At 34.2% G+C, this 20,922-nt stretch overlaps 3 protein-coding genes across 5 annotated transcripts; 1 reads left to right on the forward strand and 2 right to left on the reverse strand.

Moving 5' to 3' along the window:
• Positions 1-1,078: 1,078 nt before the first annotated feature.
• Positions 1,079-3,104, reverse strand: Not11 (CCR4-NOT transcription complex subunit 11). Its single transcript, XM_081972220.1, has 10 exons — positions 2,945-3,104; positions 2,799-2,890; positions 2,600-2,745; positions 2,418-2,543; positions 2,192-2,364; positions 2,012-2,138; positions 1,750-1,959; positions 1,551-1,690; positions 1,333-1,498; positions 1,079-1,280 (listed from the first exon to the last, which is right to left on the reverse strand). Exons 1-10 carry the CDS (start codon positions 2,980-2,982, stop codon positions 1,128-1,130), a joined length of 1,371 nt encoding a protein of 456 aa, XP_081828346.1. The 5' UTR covers positions 2,983-3,104; the 3' UTR covers positions 1,079-1,127.
• A 129-nt stretch (positions 3,105-3,233) lies between these two features.
• Positions 3,234-14,325, forward strand: Klp98A (kinesin-like protein 98A). 2 transcript variants are annotated; one of them, XM_081972219.1, is made up of 19 exons: positions 3,234-3,456; positions 3,523-3,592; positions 5,108-5,326; positions 5,381-5,637; positions 5,695-5,824; positions 5,877-6,362; positions 6,417-6,593; positions 6,823-6,883; positions 6,940-7,228; positions 7,292-7,487; positions 7,542-7,679; positions 7,752-7,886; positions 9,225-9,341; positions 9,400-9,623; positions 9,683-10,106; positions 10,782-10,949; positions 11,020-11,086; positions 11,141-11,319; positions 13,439-14,325. In XM_081972219.1, the coding sequence occupies exons 1-19, from the start codon at positions 3,410-3,412 to the stop codon at positions 13,667-13,669; spliced, it is 3,615 nt and encodes a 1,204-aa protein (XP_081828345.1). In that variant the 5' UTR covers positions 3,234-3,409; the 3' UTR covers positions 13,670-14,325. The 2 variants fall into 2 exon arrangements, with proteins under 2 accessions (XP_081828345.1, XP_081828344.1); XM_081972218.1 differs by having other exon boundaries at positions 11,020-11,319.
• Positions 14,326-15,697: 1,372 nt separating this feature from the next.
• Positions 15,698-20,760, reverse strand: ball (nucleosomal histone kinase 1). 2 transcript variants are annotated; one of them, XM_081973322.1, is made up of 9 exons: positions 20,274-20,759; positions 20,151-20,220; positions 19,891-20,087; positions 18,394-18,616; positions 18,164-18,343; positions 17,809-18,104; positions 17,628-17,720; positions 16,121-16,268; positions 15,698-16,057 (listed from the first exon to the last, which is right to left on the reverse strand). In XM_081973322.1, exons 1-9 carry the CDS (start codon positions 20,463-20,465, stop codon positions 15,906-15,908), a joined length of 1,551 nt encoding a protein of 516 aa, XP_081829448.1. In that variant the 5' UTR covers positions 20,466-20,759; the 3' UTR covers positions 15,698-15,905. The 2 variants fall into 2 exon arrangements, with proteins under 2 accessions (XP_081829448.1, XP_081829449.1); XM_081973323.1 differs by lacking the exon at positions 17,628-17,720 and having other exon boundaries at positions 20,274-20,760.
• Between the last annotated feature and the right edge of the window lie 162 nt (positions 20,761-20,922).

Raw genomic sequence — 20,922 nt, forward strand, 5'->3', positions numbered from 1 at the left:
TGCTTTGAAATTTTTTGAGAGCTTCTAGACTAGTGAAGATGATTTGGAATCTTTTAGACTGTTCTAAATGCTTTTGGAAGCTTCTAGACTGTTTTAAAAGACTTCCGACTGCTTTAGAAGCATTTTGGAGTTTCTGTAGTGTTTTGAAATAATTTTAGACTACTTTAGAAGCATTGAAGATTCTGGACTGCTTTTAAGACATGTGAATTTAAACTTTTGTTTTCAAGGTTTCAAATTGCTTTAGAAGCATACGGAAGCTTTTAGACTGCCTTGAAATTTTTTGAGAGCTTCTAGACTAGTTAAACATTTTTTGGAAGGCTTTAGACATATTTTGGAGTTTCTGTGTGTTTTAAAACCTTTTTAGACTACTTTAGAAGGTGTTTAGGCAGTTTAAAGAGCCTTGAAGGTTCTGGACTGCCTTTAAGACATTTGAAACCTTGTAGACGGTTTTAGAAACTTTTGGAAGCTGTTAAACTGCTTTAGAAGCGTACGGAAGCTTTTGAAAGTTTCTAGATAAATTGAAAAGCATTTGGAAGCTTTTAAAGTGTTCTAAAAGCTTTTAGAAGCTTCTAGGCTGGTTTGTAAGCTTTGCAAGGCATTTTAGAGGTTTTATAATGTTTTGGAATATTTCTACATTTTTTTAGACTACTTCAAGAGTATTTGGAATTTTTCTGGTCAGTTTAAATTTGTAAATTGATACTCATACATTTTGCAACATGTTTTTGTCGTTCAGAAGCCTTCAATATCTCAATATAGCAATTTTTTGTCAAAGCAATTATTAGTTTAGTTTATTAAAAACTTGAAAAGCTTGTTTTGTAAAAAACTAGTTAAACCATACAAAAATAGCAGTAAATAAGAACAAAAAACTAAAATATGCACAAAACTAAGAAAAAAGCATCAACAAAATCTGTTAAATGATGCGTTTTTGTATAAATCGTTCACATTACATGTCAAAGGTTGGCTGCTTTTATTATTTACAAAAAAAAATAATTAAAAAGTCTGAAATGTCTTAATATTAATTTCTAGTGGATTATTATTAAGGAAGTGTTAAATTTACTACACATAACATACACCAAAATTTACAAAAAAAATAGTATATTGAAACAATCAATAAATAAAAACACTTATTAACCATCTAACTTGGATTTACTGCCTAAAGGGGGTGAGGAAAGCATCCCCAACTCCCCAGATTCCAACTGTTTCAGTAACCTGAACAGAGCAGCTGCCTCCCTTATCCTGCTAAATTCAATACAAAACGCCTGGACTTCAATAAACAATTCCTACAAAACAAAGTTAAAACAAACACAATTTTTTGGGACCCCCAAGACTCACTTGAACATTAATAATTTTGTTGCGGATTAATGACTGCAAAAACACACAAACCAGCCTCACTAGTCTGTTTTGCATGTATTTGTCTTTGATAGTTTCACAAGTGGATATGCAATTGGAAATATACAGATGCACAAATTCTGTTGGAAGATCCACAGTGGTGGTGAGTCTAAAAAAAGGCATTTTAACTGAACCAATTAAATAATTTTAAGTGCACCAACCTATTCACCACTTCCATGGAATGTAGTGACATTTCCATGTTAACCAAAATACTGAAATATTCAGTTATCTGCTTGGAGTGCATTAATTTAAGCAAAACTTCTATAGCTATAAGAGGATTATTTTCCACTAGCTCTGGAAGCTAAAAATCACAAAAAAAATTAGAATTACAGTAATTATTAGTGTATAAAGTTGACAAGCCTTAGATGGAGTTAATCCAATGTGATAAACCAATTTGGGGTCTTTCTCAAGCTCTCCAAGTAACTGTTGCTGCTGTGGCAGAGACAAAGCAGACTTGTAGGCTTTATTCATAAGTTGTCTAGCTTCATATGCTGCTACCTCTGGGATGCACATAGTGGCATCATAGCATACTAGATGCTCTTTAGGGTTGGTTGGATTCAACCACACCATCTAAAATGCTACTAAAAACCCACACAACTCATTAACAGAAGCCAATAAATACCTCATCTTGACAATTAAGTAAAGGTGGTGCTAGGGTAACAAATTCAGGCTTATACACCTTGTTTATGGGTGCATCATCTCCAGTTGCTAGTTTGGCCACAATTTCTTTTATAGAAGATTCCACATTTCTGCAAAACTCTTTAATTTGTACCAGTCACACTTTAATTAAAAAAATACCAACTCTTTGTTTGGTGTCAAGTCAGGTAAAGACAAAATAACTGGAATTCCTGACTGGCTGGTTACAGGTAATTCCATTCGCCTTTCAGCTAAAGTCAAACGTAATGCACTCAAATCAATTTTATTAACTGCTGTGACTTCTGAACTTAATATTTGAGTGGGAGTTTTTTTGAGAAGCTATTAAAACTGAATTAGAACCTTATTCACTTAAAGTAAGAAATACAACTCACCACATCTCTGGATGGGTCAGTGATAAGGTGCATAATAAAATTCTTTTCAATGTCAGTTATTCGTGGCAGCTGTCCAGCAAACTCAAGTTTTGGAGCTCCCACTGTGCTTTGTTGCTCAGGAGGATACTAAATTTCAAAGTTTTTATTAATGTTAGAAAACCACTTATGTGAATACTACTAACCAGAAACTTCAGGAATACATTGCTGAAAGGGTTATTGACAAAAAGCTCTGTACGGTACAAGTCATAGAGTATTGTAACAGCAGCTAGGTGCTGCTCAGGCTCTGGTAGGAAGTCATTTTGTAACAGCATAAGAATACAACTTCCAACTAAAGAAGTAAATAGTTACAGCATTTTTTTCATAAAAAATTGGAGAACTTACCTTTGAAATGGTCAGGTTTTTCAAACCTTTTAGTGATATCACTAGCTATGGCTTCCAGAGTATGAGCCTTTACATTTGCCAGCTCTAGGATGCTTTAAAATAGGAATTTTTAAAACTACAAGTCAGACCAAAACTTGAATACTTACTCTAGCAAGAGATTACATTGGTTCACTGTAAGAGCCATCCGTAAGTTGGAAATAGGGCACAGATTTTCCGATTAAAATTAAATTTTCATTTTTCCAATAATCATAACAAAAGCTGACATCTTTGTTTTTCTGCACATGAGCCCCTGTTTTCGTTTAATATGTTTTGTTTCACGTGATCATATATTGAACAAACGCAACACGTGTCATGTGACTAACTAAGTATTTTTTTTTTACACAGAGAGCGAACCGACAGAAGACAGTACGTCAGTGACATTGACAACTCCTTTGTTTTGTTGTGGAGTTGTGGTGTCAGAGTCAGATATCCTGTGAAATCCATAACAAATTGCCAAGAAAAAGTACTAACAGCAAATTAGAGCTAATTTAATAAAATAGGAACAAGATAAAATTAAAAACTTGGTGCAAAAATGTTATAATTTTTAACAGTGGTGAATATCCCGAAGTGAAATGGCATCCGTAAAGGTAGCGGTCCGTGTGAGGCCCTTCAATCAAAGGTACCTACCAAATAGCATGCATGGGTGAACTAGAAACCGTTTTATATTTTTTGCTCTCCTTTTTAGAGAAATTGATATGAATGCACAGTTAATTATTCAAATGAGGGGCAAGACCACTGGGATTTTAAACTGCAAGGTGAGATCCAATATTGCCTATTTTTCTTTGTTTAAAATTAACTAGGACAAAATCTTGGCAAGGAATTAACTTATGTTTACGACCTTGTTGCTTAAATCATGCTTAAATATTATTAAAATTTTTTTTTCTGGCTATTTGTACTCCTACTTAATATAAATCTTAATAAACTACCCTAATAAATTATTGAGGAAATGTTATTCTGCTCCTTAATAAAACTAAAAATTATTCAATGAAAATTAACCCCATGTGGAATTGTTTCATGTTTCATCCACTAGTGAAAGCATAATAATTATAGGTTCAGTGATGTTCATTAAAGAATTTCTAAATTAATTACATAACTTTTTATAAGATGTATGATGCTTCATTGATTTCATGACATCATTAATTACGAAAAATTCTTGCTGAAATCAGTAGAGTGTAAAGTTTCATTATAGATTTCCTGCATTTTGTATTAATTACTGTTATAGGTGCTTCAATCAATTGCATATTTTATTTGGTCATAGGAGTAATGTGAATGCCAATTAATGCAATTCAGTAAAAAAAAATTACTGGAAATTCTCATTCAATATGTATGAGATGTATTTCCTCTAGGATTTTAAGTGGTTACACAATACACATACCATAAACAGTAATTTTAGATTAGATACATGTTGCATTAAATGTAATTGTATTATTTTTATTTCATTCATTGTGCAGTAGCATAGGTACTTAAGTTAAATAAGATCCTTTCTTTATTTGTTTTAGTATTTGATTGTATCTGGTCACAACTTATAAGTGTGATTTATACAAAATGTAATAAATAATATCTATTTATCTCTAAGTATTCAACTTGAGAATTAATGACTCTCAGGAGATGTCAATTGTCAAGTAGGATTTATTTATCAAATATTAAAAAAGGTGATTATCAAATGAATGTCTCATACATACAGAGTGTCCCTGAAAGGTCTTTACAACGCTCTGCTGCAGTTAGCTGGGATATGAATTTCCCATCTTGGCAAACCCCCTGATACCTAATTTCATAACTTTAAAAGGTTTGGTATAAAAACTAGGATTAAAAATTTATTTTTAAACTTTAACTATGCCGCCCTGTAGCTCTGTAATTATCAACTTTTGGATTAAGGCAAGTATGGCTGAATTGCTTTATTTTGACCCCAACTAACTGCGGCAGAGCGTTGTAAAAACCTTTCAGGGACACCCTGTATAATATTAGATAGTTTCGAAGTTTTGAAAATGCTTGATTTTTATATCATTGTTCGAAAGTGCAAATTGCTTAAGTCCACTGCAACCTCCCATCTGGAAGGTATTACGTCACTGTAGAATAAATCAAGTTTGCAACACAATGCTAACTGCTCAAGAATAAAAAATACAAAATTATACCTTTTTAGTACTCATTAGGTACTGTTAGTTTGTATTTCAAAAAACTAAAATAGAAAAATTGATGAAAAATGTTAAAACAGTATCATCAAATAATGTGAAAGGTATTGCAGACACATCTTAATATAATTCATCTTGCAGGCCAATGCTAGAGACGAAAATATTAGATACAAGGAGTTTACATTTGACCACTCGTACTGGTCAAATGACGAAAAATCGGAAAACTTTAGTTCCCAAGAAACTGTTTATAAAGATTTGGGAACTGAAGTGGTTGACTGCGCTTTTGAGGGCTATAATGCTTGCGTTTTTGCTTACGGACAAACCGGTAGTGGAAAAACTTTCACTATGATGGGTTCTCCAGTAAGATTTTCACTTTATTTATCGCGTTCAATATTTCAAAATTTATTTTAATAGAATAACCAAGGGTTGATACCCCGAATATGTAAGGCGCTATTTGATCGCATGTGCGAAAATTCTAAAAGAGGTACCACACATCGAGTACAAGTCAGTTACTTAGAAATTTACCAGGAAAGAGTAGCTGACTTGCTCATTGACAGAAGAGAAAATAATAGTTTAAAAGTGAGAGAACATCCTAAAAAAGGTCCTTACGTTCAAGGGTTAACCACTTGCTGGGTTACTAATTATGGACATATTCAGGACTGCATGGCCAAGTGAGAGATTATACAGGTTAGATTAGGTAGACGAATATATTTTTTGGGGATTTTCAGAGGCAACTCTCACAGAACTACCGCCTCAACTAACATGAATGACGTAAGTAGTAGGAGTCACGCCATTTTTACTATAACTTTTGTGCAAGCCAGTTATTGTGACGGAGTTCCTAGCGAGACAGTTTCAAAGGTTATTTGAGACAATTAAAAGCCTGTCATCTGTGACATTGACATTCTTTTAGATTCATTTGGTTGATCTTGCTGGGAGTGAAAGAGCCGATGCCACAGGAGCCACTGGTCAACGGCTGAAAGAAGGAGCGCACATTAACAAATCTTTAGTTACGCTCGGTTCGGTAATATCAGCTTTAGCCGAATTGTCTTCGCTAGATCCTAAAGACCAAAACGATCAAAGAAAAAAATGTTTTATTCCCTACCGTGACTCGGTTTTAACTTGGCTGCTCAAAGACAGTTTAGGTGGAAACTCCAAGACAATCATGATAGCAACCATAAGCCCTGCCGATTGCAACTACGGCGAAACTCTAAGCACTTTGCGATACGCGAATCGGGCTAAAAACATCATTAACAAACCTACCATCAACGAGGATCCGAACGTGAAACTAATCAGGGAATTACGGAACGAAATCAGCAAGTTGAAGGCGCTGATGTTTTGCGAGCAACGATCTGATATGCTGGCACAACAGATTCAGGAAAAAGAAACCAGGGAAAAGGTGATTGGAGATTGTGAAAGCGCCCAGACGATTATTGTCAATTTTTTTCTAAAGGAATTGACTGAAGAATGGACTGGAAAGTGGAGAGAGGCTCAGGCCATCTTAAGGGAACAAACAGCTTTAGGCCTTAGAAAATCGGGGGCTGGTGTAGTGTTGGATTCTGACCGACCTCATCTGGTGGCTATTGACGATGATCCTCTTAGCACTGGGGTTACTTTGTATCATTTACAGGTAAATTACTATGTAACTTAATAGAGATAGAAATACAGATTTAAACAAGACAGACTTAATAGTAAGATTTGCAAGTCAAAGTGTGATAAAGAAAGAAATTTATTTTCTATATCCTTACTATAGAATTTGAAACTATTTTGAGTCATAATTATCTAGAAAGAAATCTGAATAAGTATTTGTTTTCTGTAAATACAGTACACATGTTTTATTACTAATTATTTGAAAACAGGAAGGAACTACCACAATAGGTTCAGGAAGCTCTGACATTAAACAGGACATTGAACTCCGTGGTAAACTTTACATGTAAAATTTTCTTCAAATTGTTGCAAAAAAAAAACGATTTTAGGAGCCGGAATGGAAACTGAACACTGTACCATCACATTTCAAAATGGCATTGCCACTCTTTGCCCTCAACCGGGCGCTTACGTGATGCTGAACAATCAAATGTTAGAATCCCCGGCAAAACTTTCGCAAGGCTGCATAATTTTCCTGGGAAAAGCCCACGTATTCAGGTTCAACGATCCTGCTGAAGCAGCCGAGCTGAGAAAGGGCGAAAAAACTCGCAACCTTTCCAGACTCAGTTTGCTCAGTTGGTCGACGCCGGACTTGGCTGTTTCTATGGAAAATTTACAGACGTTAGTCTTTATTTTATTAAAACTTCAATGTAATATAATAAACAAATTTGTGTGAATATGCAGGAGTGCTGACGAAGACAAATCGGAAATTGACCTCCAAAGGCAAATTTTGGAAAAGGAGAAAGGGCAATTAGAAAAAGAACAAGAACAATTTGAAAAAAGTAAAGAAGCTTTTGAATTAAGAAAAAAGACTTTGGAAGAAGCGCAGGCCAAGTTAGAGTCAGAAAAAAAGGAGGTTCAAACGGAATATGCTAAACAGGCGAGTAGCCTGAAACTGCACCTTAATCACTTAACTCTAATAACTTATTGATAGACTAAACAGTTGCACGAAGATTGGAAACTCCTTACAGAGCAGCAAAGGGAGCGAGAGTTAGATCTAAAGAAAAAGGAGCAAGAACTGGTTTTACAAAGGCAGGAACTAGAACAGGAACGATTAAAAGTTCTTGATGAGGTAAGTGTAATATACGCCATACATTGTTCTGTTGCTGCTGACCGTGGAGGTACTCGAACATGTTTTCTTTAGATTAATGGAGACTGCGAAGCGTTGCAGCAAATGCGCGCAAGTTTTACGTCCAAATTTCAGGACACTCTCAAACTGGTAGCTGCGCATTCGAACAATATTACTTTCCTCGATACTCGGTCGCAAGTTTTGTTTAAGGTATTTTGTTTTATTTTTATTTTGTTTGCCTGCACTAACACATTTTCAGTTGTTTTTTTGCGTGGTCAAGTTCTAAGTCACCTGGTGCAGGGTTATGACGGGTCCACATTAAACCGACAAAGTAGAAACAAAACAGAAACAGTTTTTCAACATTTCAGCAACTTTTTTGTGGCGCCTCTCTTTTGTTGCCTTATTTTCCAACAATTTGAGTCCCCTCGCTTGTCGGTAAACATCAAATGGTTTCTGTTTTGTTTGCTTTATCGGGAGCTGTGTCGATTCAGTGGGGATGGAGAAACAAAACTTACAATATCCCTCGCCTGTGGTTCTGTTATAGAAATAGAATTTCTAAAATTCGTATTTTTCTTCTGTATCGATAGTCCAACTAATTGTAACAAACTTTCAAAATCTTCGCTAGACATTCATAAATAATTGGCAAAACTAGAACGTATCTCGCCTGATAAACCAATATCGTCTTCACGGATATCTCTAATCAAATTTTCGACTCAGAGACTCGTTCGTCTGCGCCCAAAAACGTCTTCTTTTCTTCTTCAAATTTAACAAAATATAATAATAACCAGCTATTAATACGAAATCGTCGTCTTCCTCAGCACGAAAACGGTAACGAAACATGCTACAGTGTGGACTGCAAAGACAAAACTGAAACATGAAATGTTTGTTGCTGTTTTGTTTTTAATAAATGATCTGTGATGTGGACTTTGTTTCGAAAATGTTTTGTTGCATAAAAGTTTTGTTTTTATTTTGTTTTTGTTTTGTCCGTTTAATGTGGACCCTGCATTATAGTTTTGTTTGATTTATGTTGAGTTGCAAAGAGGATTATTTTTTCGTTTCAACATGTCTGGTTCCCTTATACTGCTTTTTTTGTAAAATTAGTCTTTTTTTTCTCAGACAATTGACTTTTTACTGATATTACGACTATATGACAAAAATTCTTTAGAGAAGAAAGAAAACAATTTTAAAAACCTATTGGTTACATAAAATGTAACTTTTTCATACTGTAACTAAAAAAAAAACACTATTTTTTGTTTAAAAATCAAGTAAGGTGTTAAAAAAATAAAATAAATTTAAAAAATAAATTTAATAATGGTCGAATTTGAATTGTCCTACATACTGTGAACTCATTCATTATTATAGCTATCAGGTGCTTAAAATCTGTTGTCTCTTCATTATGGAAAATAATTTTTTTTTACACTGACAGTTTTATATGGAAAAATCATAGAGGATGAATACTAGACCTAAAACTGGTACTAAAAAAAACTAACAAGTAACTTTTTGTTGTACGTGTATTGCTGCTAGTCAAAAATAAAACAATTATTACAGGAATTAGCAGCAAAGTCAGAAAACACTCCTTTATCAGACTGCGAGACAGATAGTTTAGTGGACATACTAAATAGTATTCGCGCTCCTGACGTCATTCAGAAACTCGTTAACCATCACGTAAGTGTTGCCAACAAAACAGAAACCGGACAAACTAACATTGTTATGCGCTATGCAGCGAAAAGAACTAGCTGAACTTCAAGCCGAATTAAACCGGCGGGTAGAAACGTTGTGCGAACGTCAGAAAAGCGTAGAAGAAATTGATCTCAAGTTAATGGGTTTGGTGAACGATCAAGCTACTTTGGACGGTCCTGAAAACCATTTACAAATGAACGAGCTTAAAGCCACTTTAACAAAGCGCACTGAAGAGGAACTAAAGACACTCGAACAAAGAAAACAGAGGTAAAAATTACTGAAATAATAGAACTAGTGCGTTAGTAACACTGTTTTTGTTATCCCAGCCTTACTTTAAACTTGAAACGAATTAATTCTGTGGAACCCTCCTTGTCCCCCGATCGGGATAATGCAACAACACTAAGCAGCGCGACCTATCATACTGCACCAAATAGTTGCGGTAGTCCGACGCTGGCGCCTCCTACAATCGATCCTCTAATGAGCGACAGTGGCGTCGAGTTGCGACCACCTTCAGCCAGGAATCACCAAGACGAGATGAGTTGCGATGACCTGTCCAGTAACGAGGGAATCATCAGCGATTCGCAGTCAACGAGCTCGATTGAGAACCATTCGCCTGTGGCCAGGAAATGCCGTAGGAAAGATATGGAAGCGCTGAGGAGGTTGTCGCATAAGATTACCCAGCACAAGCTTGCGATTGTAAGGAATTTGGACGGCAACATACCAAAAAATCTTTTGGATAAACAGATAGCCGTGAGTGTTTTCTTCTAATTATATTTTGCTAGCTGTTTTACCTACTTTTGAACGTTCCTAGTTGTAAATGACCTTTAGTATTAAGCTACGTTTAAATTTAAGACTTTACTGATTTATTAAAAAATAGAGGACTATTCAAATCTTGGTTAAAATTTTGAAAGCGCCTAACCACCAAATAAATATTAAACTAATCTAATCTGAAAATAACCGTTGGCCTCGTGCTTTGTCACACATATGGGGTATGTTCTGCTGATAACATTGAAAGATAGATAATCAAATGCCAGTTGAAATCCTTTTGTACGAAAATCAGGTATATTTTACCCAATTCGGTTCTGTTTACAGTTTTGAATAGTGTCGTTAATTTATTTACTCATTTTTGTACAAATATTATATTTATCTGTCTAATATAGGGCGGTTTATTAATTTATTGGTAAGTCTACTTACTAATCATGCTAATAAAGACATTTTATGACCTACCTATAATATTAGGTTACACAGGTTTTCACAAAAAAGTTATCTCCTTGATAAACTGAGTCCAAAAGTCATTTAATACATTTTCTCTGCTGTTACTTCCAATTGCAAGAATTTTGGAGCAATGTAGTCAGTTCTTTCTGATAAAAAAACATAAAATCAGCTAAACCAAATACTGACCGGACAAATGTAAACGGTTTTTAGTACTTACAAGAACTACAACGACAATACATGGCAATGAAATATGGCTGTGCTGGGGTGCTATCACCCGCATTGGAACATCCCCTTCAAGACCTCACAGCAGACAGCCCTAGTCCCATTAAGCCTCTGCACACCGGATCTACCAACGCATTATATTCGTCTTCACTACAAGTGAGTTATTACACTACTTAGTTGGTACACTACACTATTTGGTAAACTTGGTTGTTTTGTTACATTACAGATGCACAACAGTCGCCTGTCTTTGTATAATCAATACATGTACAGATCGATGCCATCAATAGCAACTGGTAAGTGTAAAAAAAACTGTATTTTTTTCCAAACTTTGATGGAAAACCTTTCAGATGCAGATTGCGATTCAGTAATCAGCATAGCCAGTTACTGTTTAAGAGGGGCGGGTATTAAAACTCATTACGAGTATGAAATCCGGATTACCACCGTGGATGAAAGGTGGACCGTTTTGAGACGATACAGTCGATTTAGGGATCTATATATTGCAATGAAAGCTCGATATAAAGATAAGGTAAATATTACACAGTTCCATGTCGTAATGTGTTTCACACAAATATTTTCGGTGTGTTCCAAATTTGATGCTCACGGCAGCTCAGTAATTATTGAAGTAACAAAAATTTGTAAATTAGAAAAGTTTTAAAGAATTATATGGGTAATTCAAATCTTTTTTGAAAAATATTCTATTATTTTTTGTTTTCAAGATATTTCGAGAAAACTGAACAGTGATGATTTCTTACATGACCATTATTTTGCAAACTGTTTATTGGACAGCCGGTAAACTTTGTTAGGACACTTTGTTCTGAAGAATAATTTGGTTGTCCCACAAATGCTCTATTGTTATTTATTTTTGAGGTTAGGACACTAACTTTTGTTTTACTTATGGGAGCCATATCTAATTTTATTATCATCTAATAGGCCAAAAAATCACCATTTTATTGATGTATCGCATGGTATAAAAATATTTATTTCAGTTTACAGACAGCTATTCACTAAACGATTTGCACAATAATGGCCAAAGAAAAAAATCATCATTTTTCAGTTTTGTTCAAATATCTCGAAAACAGAAAATGCTGGGTTATTTTTCAAAAGAGATTTGAATTAGCCACGTAATTCTTAACTTTTAAAACTTTTTTAATTTAAACATGTTTGTAACTTCGATAATAACTGAGATCCCAATGGTGAGCATCGAATTTGGGACAGACTGTATAAACTGCTCGCCACGATAACCGGGACAGTGATTTTTTTGGGTAATTTTTAAAACTTTGCCATTTCGAAACGAATCAACAGATTTTAATGCGGTTTGGACTGTCATTGGCTTTTTACTGATGTATAAAACTTTTGCTTTAATGCACTTTAACTGCCTTATACAGGGTGTGAGAGAAGTGCGTGCAAAAAAGTGAAATTTTCAAGTAGTCCCCAATTGACCAATAATTTTTTTTGGTTTTGTTTTAACATAAGGAAGTGTTATTTAGGTCAATATCTCGGGACGTTTTTGGCGTTTTCCAATTAACGTCCCATGTCTCAAGAAATATTGATTTATCCGAAAAAGACGCACATTACAGTGCTCAAGCTCGAATTAAGTTATGGCAGCAGCGTTTTATGTGTCATTTTAGTCCAATATTATCTGTTGCATATTTTTTAAAGCAACCCCATGGCCAATAAAACCATACAGGGTGGCTAGAGACAATCAAAGTGGGACAAGAACGTGTACAAAAAAAAAGTATTACAGTTATTACAGTCACTTTACTAATAAATATTTTTAACTTTTTTCTTACATAGTAACTTGTTGTCTAGGGTATTACTTCGGGACGTTTTTGGGCGTTTCTTAATTAACGTCCTGTATCCGAAGAAAAATCGATTTTTTTGGAAAATGGATATAACACTGTTCAATCTTGAATTAAGCCATATTAGCAGGTTTGTATCTATCATTCAAATGCCGTTGTATGTTCAACATTATCTGTTACATACTCCGAGTACTTTTCAGGACAAACCCCATATTTGGTAAACCCTTACAGGGTGTCCAGCGACAGTGAGTGAAACTTGAAATTGTTTGCACAAGTTGTTCTTTCACTTTAACTGTCTCTAAACACCCTGTATGGTTCTATCAGTCAAGGGAGTTGACTTATAATTATGCCACACATAATATGGGATCTACAGGTAACTTAAAATGACAGTTCAATGCTACTGCCTTAATTCGAGATTGAGCACTGCTATGTCGCATTTTTTGGATAAATCGATATTTCTTGAGTCACAGAATGTTAATTGGGGAACTGCCAAGAACCCGCTTCGTTTCCACCCTGTATAGTAAAGTGGCGGTGCATTTAAGTCAGAGTTCTTTCCATCAACCAAGAGCTAATAAATTAAGCTCAATGATAGTCCAAACCGCATCAAAATCTGTTGTTTTGTTTAGAAAGGCCAAGGTTTTAAAAATGACCCAAAAAATTACTGTCTCCATTCAGGTGGCGCGCAGTTTATTTAAGTCAAAAAAATATTACTGTATAAACATCTATTACATGAGGAAATCGTGTTTTCCGCCTTTAAACTGCTTGCCCTAACCAACTTGGGCAAATGCAGTCGTGCGGGAAAGTACCACTTTCCGCACATGTTAGATAAATAATAAACTATTACAGGTATCTGGAATACCGTTTCCATCAAAAACATTATTTGCCAATTCTGAGTCGGTGGCGCAATCCAGAAAACGTCACTTGGAATTGTTTTTACGGAGGCTGATCGACACGTGCAAAACGCTGCCGAGCTGCCCCCTGGCGTATGGCGGGCCAATCACCAAAGCGGCACTAATCAGTTTCTCACCCTTTTTCAAAAAGGGCCTTTTTGAGAACGGCAAGTACGGCACTTCATGATGGTTCCTTAGGTTTCTCGTTTCCAGTTTTATGCGGTTAGGGTTGTTTTTTATTTATTTATTTTTTGACATATTTTTCTCGATTGCCTTGCCAGTGATGTCTACTTGATATTTTAATTTATATGACCAATTTACGTCACAATTTGATTGTTATTATATTATATTTATTTTTTTTAACTCGATTAAGGACGCTTAGTGCAATTAACAGTTACCTGATTGGACATCCAAATATAAAATCATTAAAACGAATCAAATATATAAGCTGTCCCAAGCTATTCACATTCAGGTTCTTTATAATATCTAAACTGCTATAGTTGAACACTATTTTATAAAAATCTGCATTTGCATAGCTTGGAACATTCTGTATGTACATCATTTATAATTTATAGATAGGAGATGGAATTTATACTTATAGGTAGATTACTCAAAGACTGTAAAATAACAAAAAATGTGATAAGTGTAGTCTACTAAAGTCAGATCGCCTTTTTTGTGATCTTGCACGGTTAAGGCGATTTTTTTATTTTAACAAATTATTGTAGATAGTGCACCGAATTTTTATTTATACAAATACATATATATTTGATAAAATAAAATAGCAGGAGTAATTATTGTGGAATATTGAAACGTTGATTGGATTAATACATTTTTACTATAAAACGCTTTGTAGTATTATTGTACCTATTGCTATTTCTGATAGTGGAATATGGTGGAATGTTTTCAGTTGTAGTCCCACTTGAACTGTTACTTTAAAATAAGCGTAGCGCCTAAATTGAACTGTAATCTATAGTGTTTTTAGGATTTCTAATTGTGCTGTTTTTAATAAGCACAACAAACATTTTGGGCTGTAGAGAATCCCCATGAGGTTGCTCAAAGACGGATGCAGACAAGATTTGGCTTAAATATTTGGTGTGGAATCATTGGTATGCAAATAAAATATAACTTTTATAATAAAGTTGCGACTTAGTAACTGAGCAATATTTCTCAATTTAGGAAATCGGTTAATAGGGCCATTTTCATTTGATTATAATCTTAATGGAAGGAGGTATTTGGATTTATTGAGAGCTGAGATCTTACCAGCTCTTGAGATTTCTATGAGTTTGAACCTCCTACAAATGTTGATGTTCTCCGAGAAAGGGTAATAAATACTTTTGCAATGATAAACCGAAATACACTTGGCAGAGTCATAAGTAGGGTGCTAAAGAATTGCGAAAAGTGTGGAAGAGCGAACGGGAGACATTTTGAAAGATTAAGTTACGTTTGGTTAGATTGAAAGCTAGTTTAGACCTTTACATACTACATTTTCATCATTTTGTAGTCGTTTAGATTTTGCATTAATGTAATTTTAAGAATTACTGTTTTTTAGCTTTTTTAACATAATAGTACATTTTTTTTGTAATACATCAATTTAATGCAAAAAACGTGCTCTTTTTAACTAGAGAAAAAAACAAAATAGCGTCCATAAGAAAAAAAAAATGATAATGGTATCTTGAGACCAAAACGTCGGAACTGAAAACGAAATACACAGAAAGATAGTCCTTAATAGGTTGCTCTAACAATGTTTAAGCCAAATTTTAAAATTAGCGAAAATACAGCACTTTTTTGAAAATGGTCGATTTTGGTTTTTCGAGAATAATTAAAAAACGAAGCAAAAATTAAACATTTTTAAAACGATGTTGGATTGCCTATTAATTTCTCTAAAACTTCCCCCATTTAACCTTTGCAGTAGCTCTTACGGAAAGCGAGATCCCTGTATAGAGAATCGAATATTGCGACATACTGTATAGCAATAAAATATCATAGGTCTTTAATCTAAAATAAAAAGCTCAAAATAAACGGTTGACTCAGGGCACTATTCGGTTTAATTCTCTATAAAGCAACCAGTAATTTCACAGTTGTACTTAACCCAAGCTTAAGTTGAGCGTAATTCGGATTGTGACTTTTCTTTCAGTCTGTCACATTCAAAACCATCTGAGACAACCAGACTAATTGCAAAATAAGTTTAGAGATACAGTAGAACAGAAATCCAGAATGAATTAATTAAGAACAATTTATTTACAAATCTTACCAATTATTATCTAAATCAAATATAAAAATAAATACTAGCAGTATACTATAGACAATGGTATAGCTTACTTGACGGCTCTGAGCATTTTTTTAAATAAACATTTCTGAATTTTAAAATGAACAGCAAGATTGAATCAGTACATTATAGAAGATTTATTAATACTAATGAAAAATCAGTCTTCAGATGAGGACGAACCACGATTAACCACGTCGAGATGGTTCAATGGAGGGTTCCGCCTTCCGACTCTTCTAGCTCTTGAAGTCGATGCCTGTGGCTCTTTTGGTAAAACCTTCTTTGGTTTAACGGGTACTTTTTTGTTGGCTTCTAAAAAAAATAGCGACATTTTTACCAATGTACCATAATTTCATTGTTAGAATAATATCTAACCACGTATCGCTTTGTTTTTCCATATTTCCTTCATCGCTTCTGTATAACCAGCCGGAGGCTCTAAGTTTGACAGATCTTGCAGCGATTTGGAAATTCTTTTGACTTTTCTCTGAATGCTGCCATTGGTAGTTGAAGAACCGTTCTGATTCTAAAAAGTTTGACAGTTTGTTCAATATGGTTTTTATTAGTGAATAATTTAGAGATGAATTACAGAACAAAAAAATAGCACAACTATAAGAAAAGTTTGTTGGGTATTATTCAACTTAATCAAAGAATTTTGAAAAAACTCTACAAAATTTTGGCAAAAAAAAGAAACTCACCAAAGAAAGGCAGGTACTTATCAAGCATTAACTAAATCGAAGTTAAAAACAAATGTTACAGTCATTTTACTTAATACAAGAATCGTTAGTGTCTTTTTGTAAAAATGTCTGTTTTACATAAAGTCTGACAATTTAGTCAATAAACCAATAATTGGATTGTTTTAAAACTGGGAAATTGAAGAATAAAGTTCCTCTTCTGCCCTCCGTGTATGTTTTTCTGGTAAAATTTTAGAGTGTAAACGTTTGTTTTTTCTTCTTTTATAATACTGTTTCTTCAAGCTCAAATTTATAGTAATTTTAAATTTAAAATTAGCGTCTAGTGTCTCGGTAATCAAACATGTCCTCACCGCCACAATAAACATTATTTCCGTAGAATTCTAGAAATTAAGTTGATGTTGTAAATCTTTCTGAGAAGTTTTGATTTCCAAAGTGATTATAGAAGCACCTGGCAAAAGATTCTTAGATGATTTAAAAAGTTTTAGAGGCCTCTAAAGCTTCTAGCAAAAGATGGAGAAAAAAGGTTTTGGTCAAAGTTGGAGTAAATGCTGAAATGTAACTTCCATTTGCAATATTTCCAAAGTGCCATTGAATTTGAAATTTTGGAGATAAGCGCTTTTTTTGAATTAAAGTTGTTGCCCTCTAGCGAACATTTGCTAAAACTGAAGCTCTCTAGCGATTCTTTGGGTCCCTTTTTACTACTAACTTTTTTCCCGAAATCCCTCTTATTTGGACAGTTTTATTTCCTAATCAAGTTAAAATAGCGCCAAAACTCATGTTTGTTCGTGTGGTTTGTCAACTGTGAGAACGTGTTTGTGTTTGTTGGGAACTCAAATGTCAAAACTAAGTTATTTGTGTAAACATCACTGAAGCTGTTATTGTCGGTTTTGAAAAGTTTGCATTAATTAGAAAGAAGTTGAGCCCAATTTTGCTGTCAAGAAAATATTACGGCTTCTATTGCTATTGATGTCTAGAAAGTCTATTTTGTCCTCTCAAGAACAACATTATGAAAACCTTGTAATTTAGCATCTTTCTTTAAATTAGTTCAAAACCATCTAATTGTAATTTACCATTGGCTTCTCTAGAAAACCAGCATTAGTCTTAGCATTAAAGAAAGACAGAAACGGTAAAACAAATAATATAAACAATAACAGCACAGACAGAAAGACATAGATATAAGTTAAGCTTACAGCAGCAGTTAAGCTGTTAACTGGAAGTTCCTCTTCTTGTACAATAGCAACCCGTCGTTTTCTAGTTCTATTTGAGACTGGAGTATCATTTCCCTAAAATTACACACAAAAGCTTGTTTTGATAAGTTCTCGTTTATCAACAAAAATAAAAATATGATGACATATTATCACACCCACTTACTGTTAACTGAACTGGGCTAACCTCCCTGGCGTTCTTCCGTCGGTTACGTTTTGTGCTTGTAACTTCTGTGCTTTTTGCCTCTGCTTCACTTGGATCAGTAGATGAAATTGCGGGTTTACTGCTCCCAGCACCACGTCCTTTTGTGGGGGTTTTATGGTGAGAAAAATTTAACGGCGAATCTAAGCTGCCACCTGCTTCTTTAATGCCGGAGTGAAAAATGGTTTTAATAAATTTATAATCTGGTTCAGTGTTGAAGAGTAGTGTGTTTAAGTATGTCAGGTAGTCCAGTAAAGCCTCTGGAATATAAAATAATAGTAGTTTAATAAAGTCAAATTGAATATGTATGGAAACACACTTGGGTAGCTTTTATTTTCGAAACATGAGTCTAAAATTTTCTGAGGAGATTTCATATGTTGCTCTTTGCTGGTTTGGACGATTTTAGGATCTTTCAAATTACTTTCCCAAGGTAATGTTCCGCCCAACCATTTTATTAAATTGTAGGCCAGCACCTCCAAATCTCCTCGTCTAGTTTGAACTTAAAGCAAACTCTCAGCTTCTTCCGACATTTTGAATAAGGTAACTTACCACCCTGATGGGCATCCCTACTTAAATACTCAATGGTGCCATCATGAGCTTTCTTTGGGTTGGGCTTATACACTTTTTCCGTAGTATATCGACACGCCAAACCAAAATCTACTAAATAGCACTGCTTGTTGGCAGTTCCTTTGGTGGCACCCAATAAAATATTCGCGGGTTTTAAATCAGCGTGAACATATCCACATGAATGTAAGTATTCCAAAACATCCACCTTAAAAACCAAAAAATATAGAGGTGTTCAATAATATACAAGATGTCTTCTTATTTTTAGAGTAAAAACATGAAGAGTTTGGTGAGATTAAAAAATCTCTACAATGGCACACAATGCGGTTTTTTGCAGGTGCATGAAAAATCAAATAAGATTCTATTTGCTAAACCTCCTCAATACAGTTTGACCAGCTAAAATTGCATATTAGAAATAAAACTGTAATAGTTTTTTCTTGATTTTGTATTGAAATTGTGCTGTATCACAACCCTTATCTCAATTCATTAGACAAAGATTGAATAAAACTGTATTTAAACCTCTAATTGTGTTTTGAAGCTTCCCAAAGTTGTTTTAAATTGTCAGAGGCCTCTAGGAGCGTTTTGAGTGTGCCAAAGTCCTCCAAATTTTACTGACAACTTTCTGAAAAGTTCCTGAGCCCTCTACAACTGTCTTAAACTTTTACAGAACTGTTTTAAATTGCCAGAGGCCTCTTGGACTATTTTGAAAGTTCCATAGACCTTAAAATACTATTGAGAACCTTCTAAAATGTACCAGAGGCTGCTAAAGCGTCTTAAACCTTCCAAGAATTGTTTTAAATTGTCAGATAGCCTCTAGAGCCATTTTGAAAGTGCCATATTGCAACCCTTCTAGAAATTGCCAGAGGCTTCTACAAGTGCCTTTTATTGAAGCCTTTGTCTTAATTTATGTTATAACCTAAAACTATAATCATTTTGACAATCAATCTTAATCATTAACAAACATTTTTTACATTTTATGTGCACCATACTCTGACAGTCTATCACAACATAAAAAGTGACACATTCTAGAAATGTCAGTTAGGTATATTAAAGAGCAAAACAATAATAAATGGATAGAACTTAAAATTATTTCAGATGTGACAAAGAATTTCACTTCATTTTAGTTCCAAATTTACTGTAACAGCATTTAATTGCTGTTTTTTTTTGGACATTTACCGGTTTATTCATTCAAAGAGTAATACGTTTGATTTTTTTATTTTTCCTGGTGTAATACCACTTGATCATTAGTATGTAAATGATTTGAAGATTCTGCATATTTTCTTTATCTGATCCTGGACAAATTCTTACTGAAGAAGATTATTACAGTAAAATAGAGATAATAAATGAAAGGGTTAGATTAGAAGCAAAAGCAATCAGTGATTAACTCAAGCTGCTTATTAGTAACTCATTTTAGGAAACACTTATGATAAAACAAATAGCTCTTCTAAAATGTCTCACAATTTAATTTAAAATGTTGATTACCATTTGACTGCCAATTTTGAATACTGTGTCTATAGGAAATTTGTTTCCATTCTTTTCCAGTAGCTTAAATAGATCGGTGGAAAATTTTTTCATAACCAAAAACCTATACTTTTCTCCTTTGTAGTCTAAAGAGCCAGAGCCATAATATAACGGCATGCCAAACATATCAATGTTGTTCTCTTTCTGGTAACTTGCAACTTGAATAAAGTTAATAAATTAAGCTTCATAAAATGATAAAAAAAAATTAGCATTAATCTTACCAACAGCAGGCTTTGCAAACTTAATGTAAAAGTTGATTTCTACAAATAATGGTCCATTGGCATGGGGCTCCTAAACAAAACCCTAAGGTAACAAAATAAGCAGTTTTCAGAAGGTGCACTTACCACTTTGACTACGTAAGGGTAGTCCTTGCTTTTTGCTCCTTCTTCTTGAGCACTGTAAATGGCTCCAAACCCACCTTTCCCAATGGATCCCCCTAATCGCCACACTTTTTTCTCCCGGCTTTCTAGCAGAGTACCTGGAGGCAAGGGCTCAGCAAATTTATAACCATTAGCAGCTTTCTTTTTAGGCGGCATTCTTAAAACACTTTTTTACTGTGAAACTTTTAAATAAATATTACATGAATCTAATCTACGCTAAACAACAAATAAACGAAGATAATTGACTAGCAATAAAATGTTATCATTGAACTGCTTAGGATTCAACCGCCTTAACCTCAAACACTGTGTCACAGCACTGTGTGTAAAGTAAAATGGTAAAACGTAAAACCATATACAGAAACGGTCAATGTAATGAACGAATTTTAAATAAAACGAAATGGAGATGGAAATAAATAGAAGTACCGCAAACGCGGGAACGGGAATATATAGAACTCATTATCTGTCACATGTCACTTGAAATCAGTGTTGCCGTTCATTTCTTTAGATAATCGGCCACAATTGACGAAAATATCCGCTACTCTCCGCTACAGCTAAGTAATGTTGGAAACAATAAATAAAAAAATATAGCAGGAAGAAGCAATAGCAATCAAAG

The sequence above is a fragment of the Ips typographus genome, linkage group LG2 (genome assembly GCF_016097725.1).
Source record: "Ips typographus isolate SLU linkage group LG2, UJ_Ityp_2.0, whole genome shotgun sequence".
NCBI classification, from domain to species: Eukaryota; Metazoa; Arthropoda; class Insecta; order Coleoptera; family Curculionidae; genus Ips; species Ips typographus.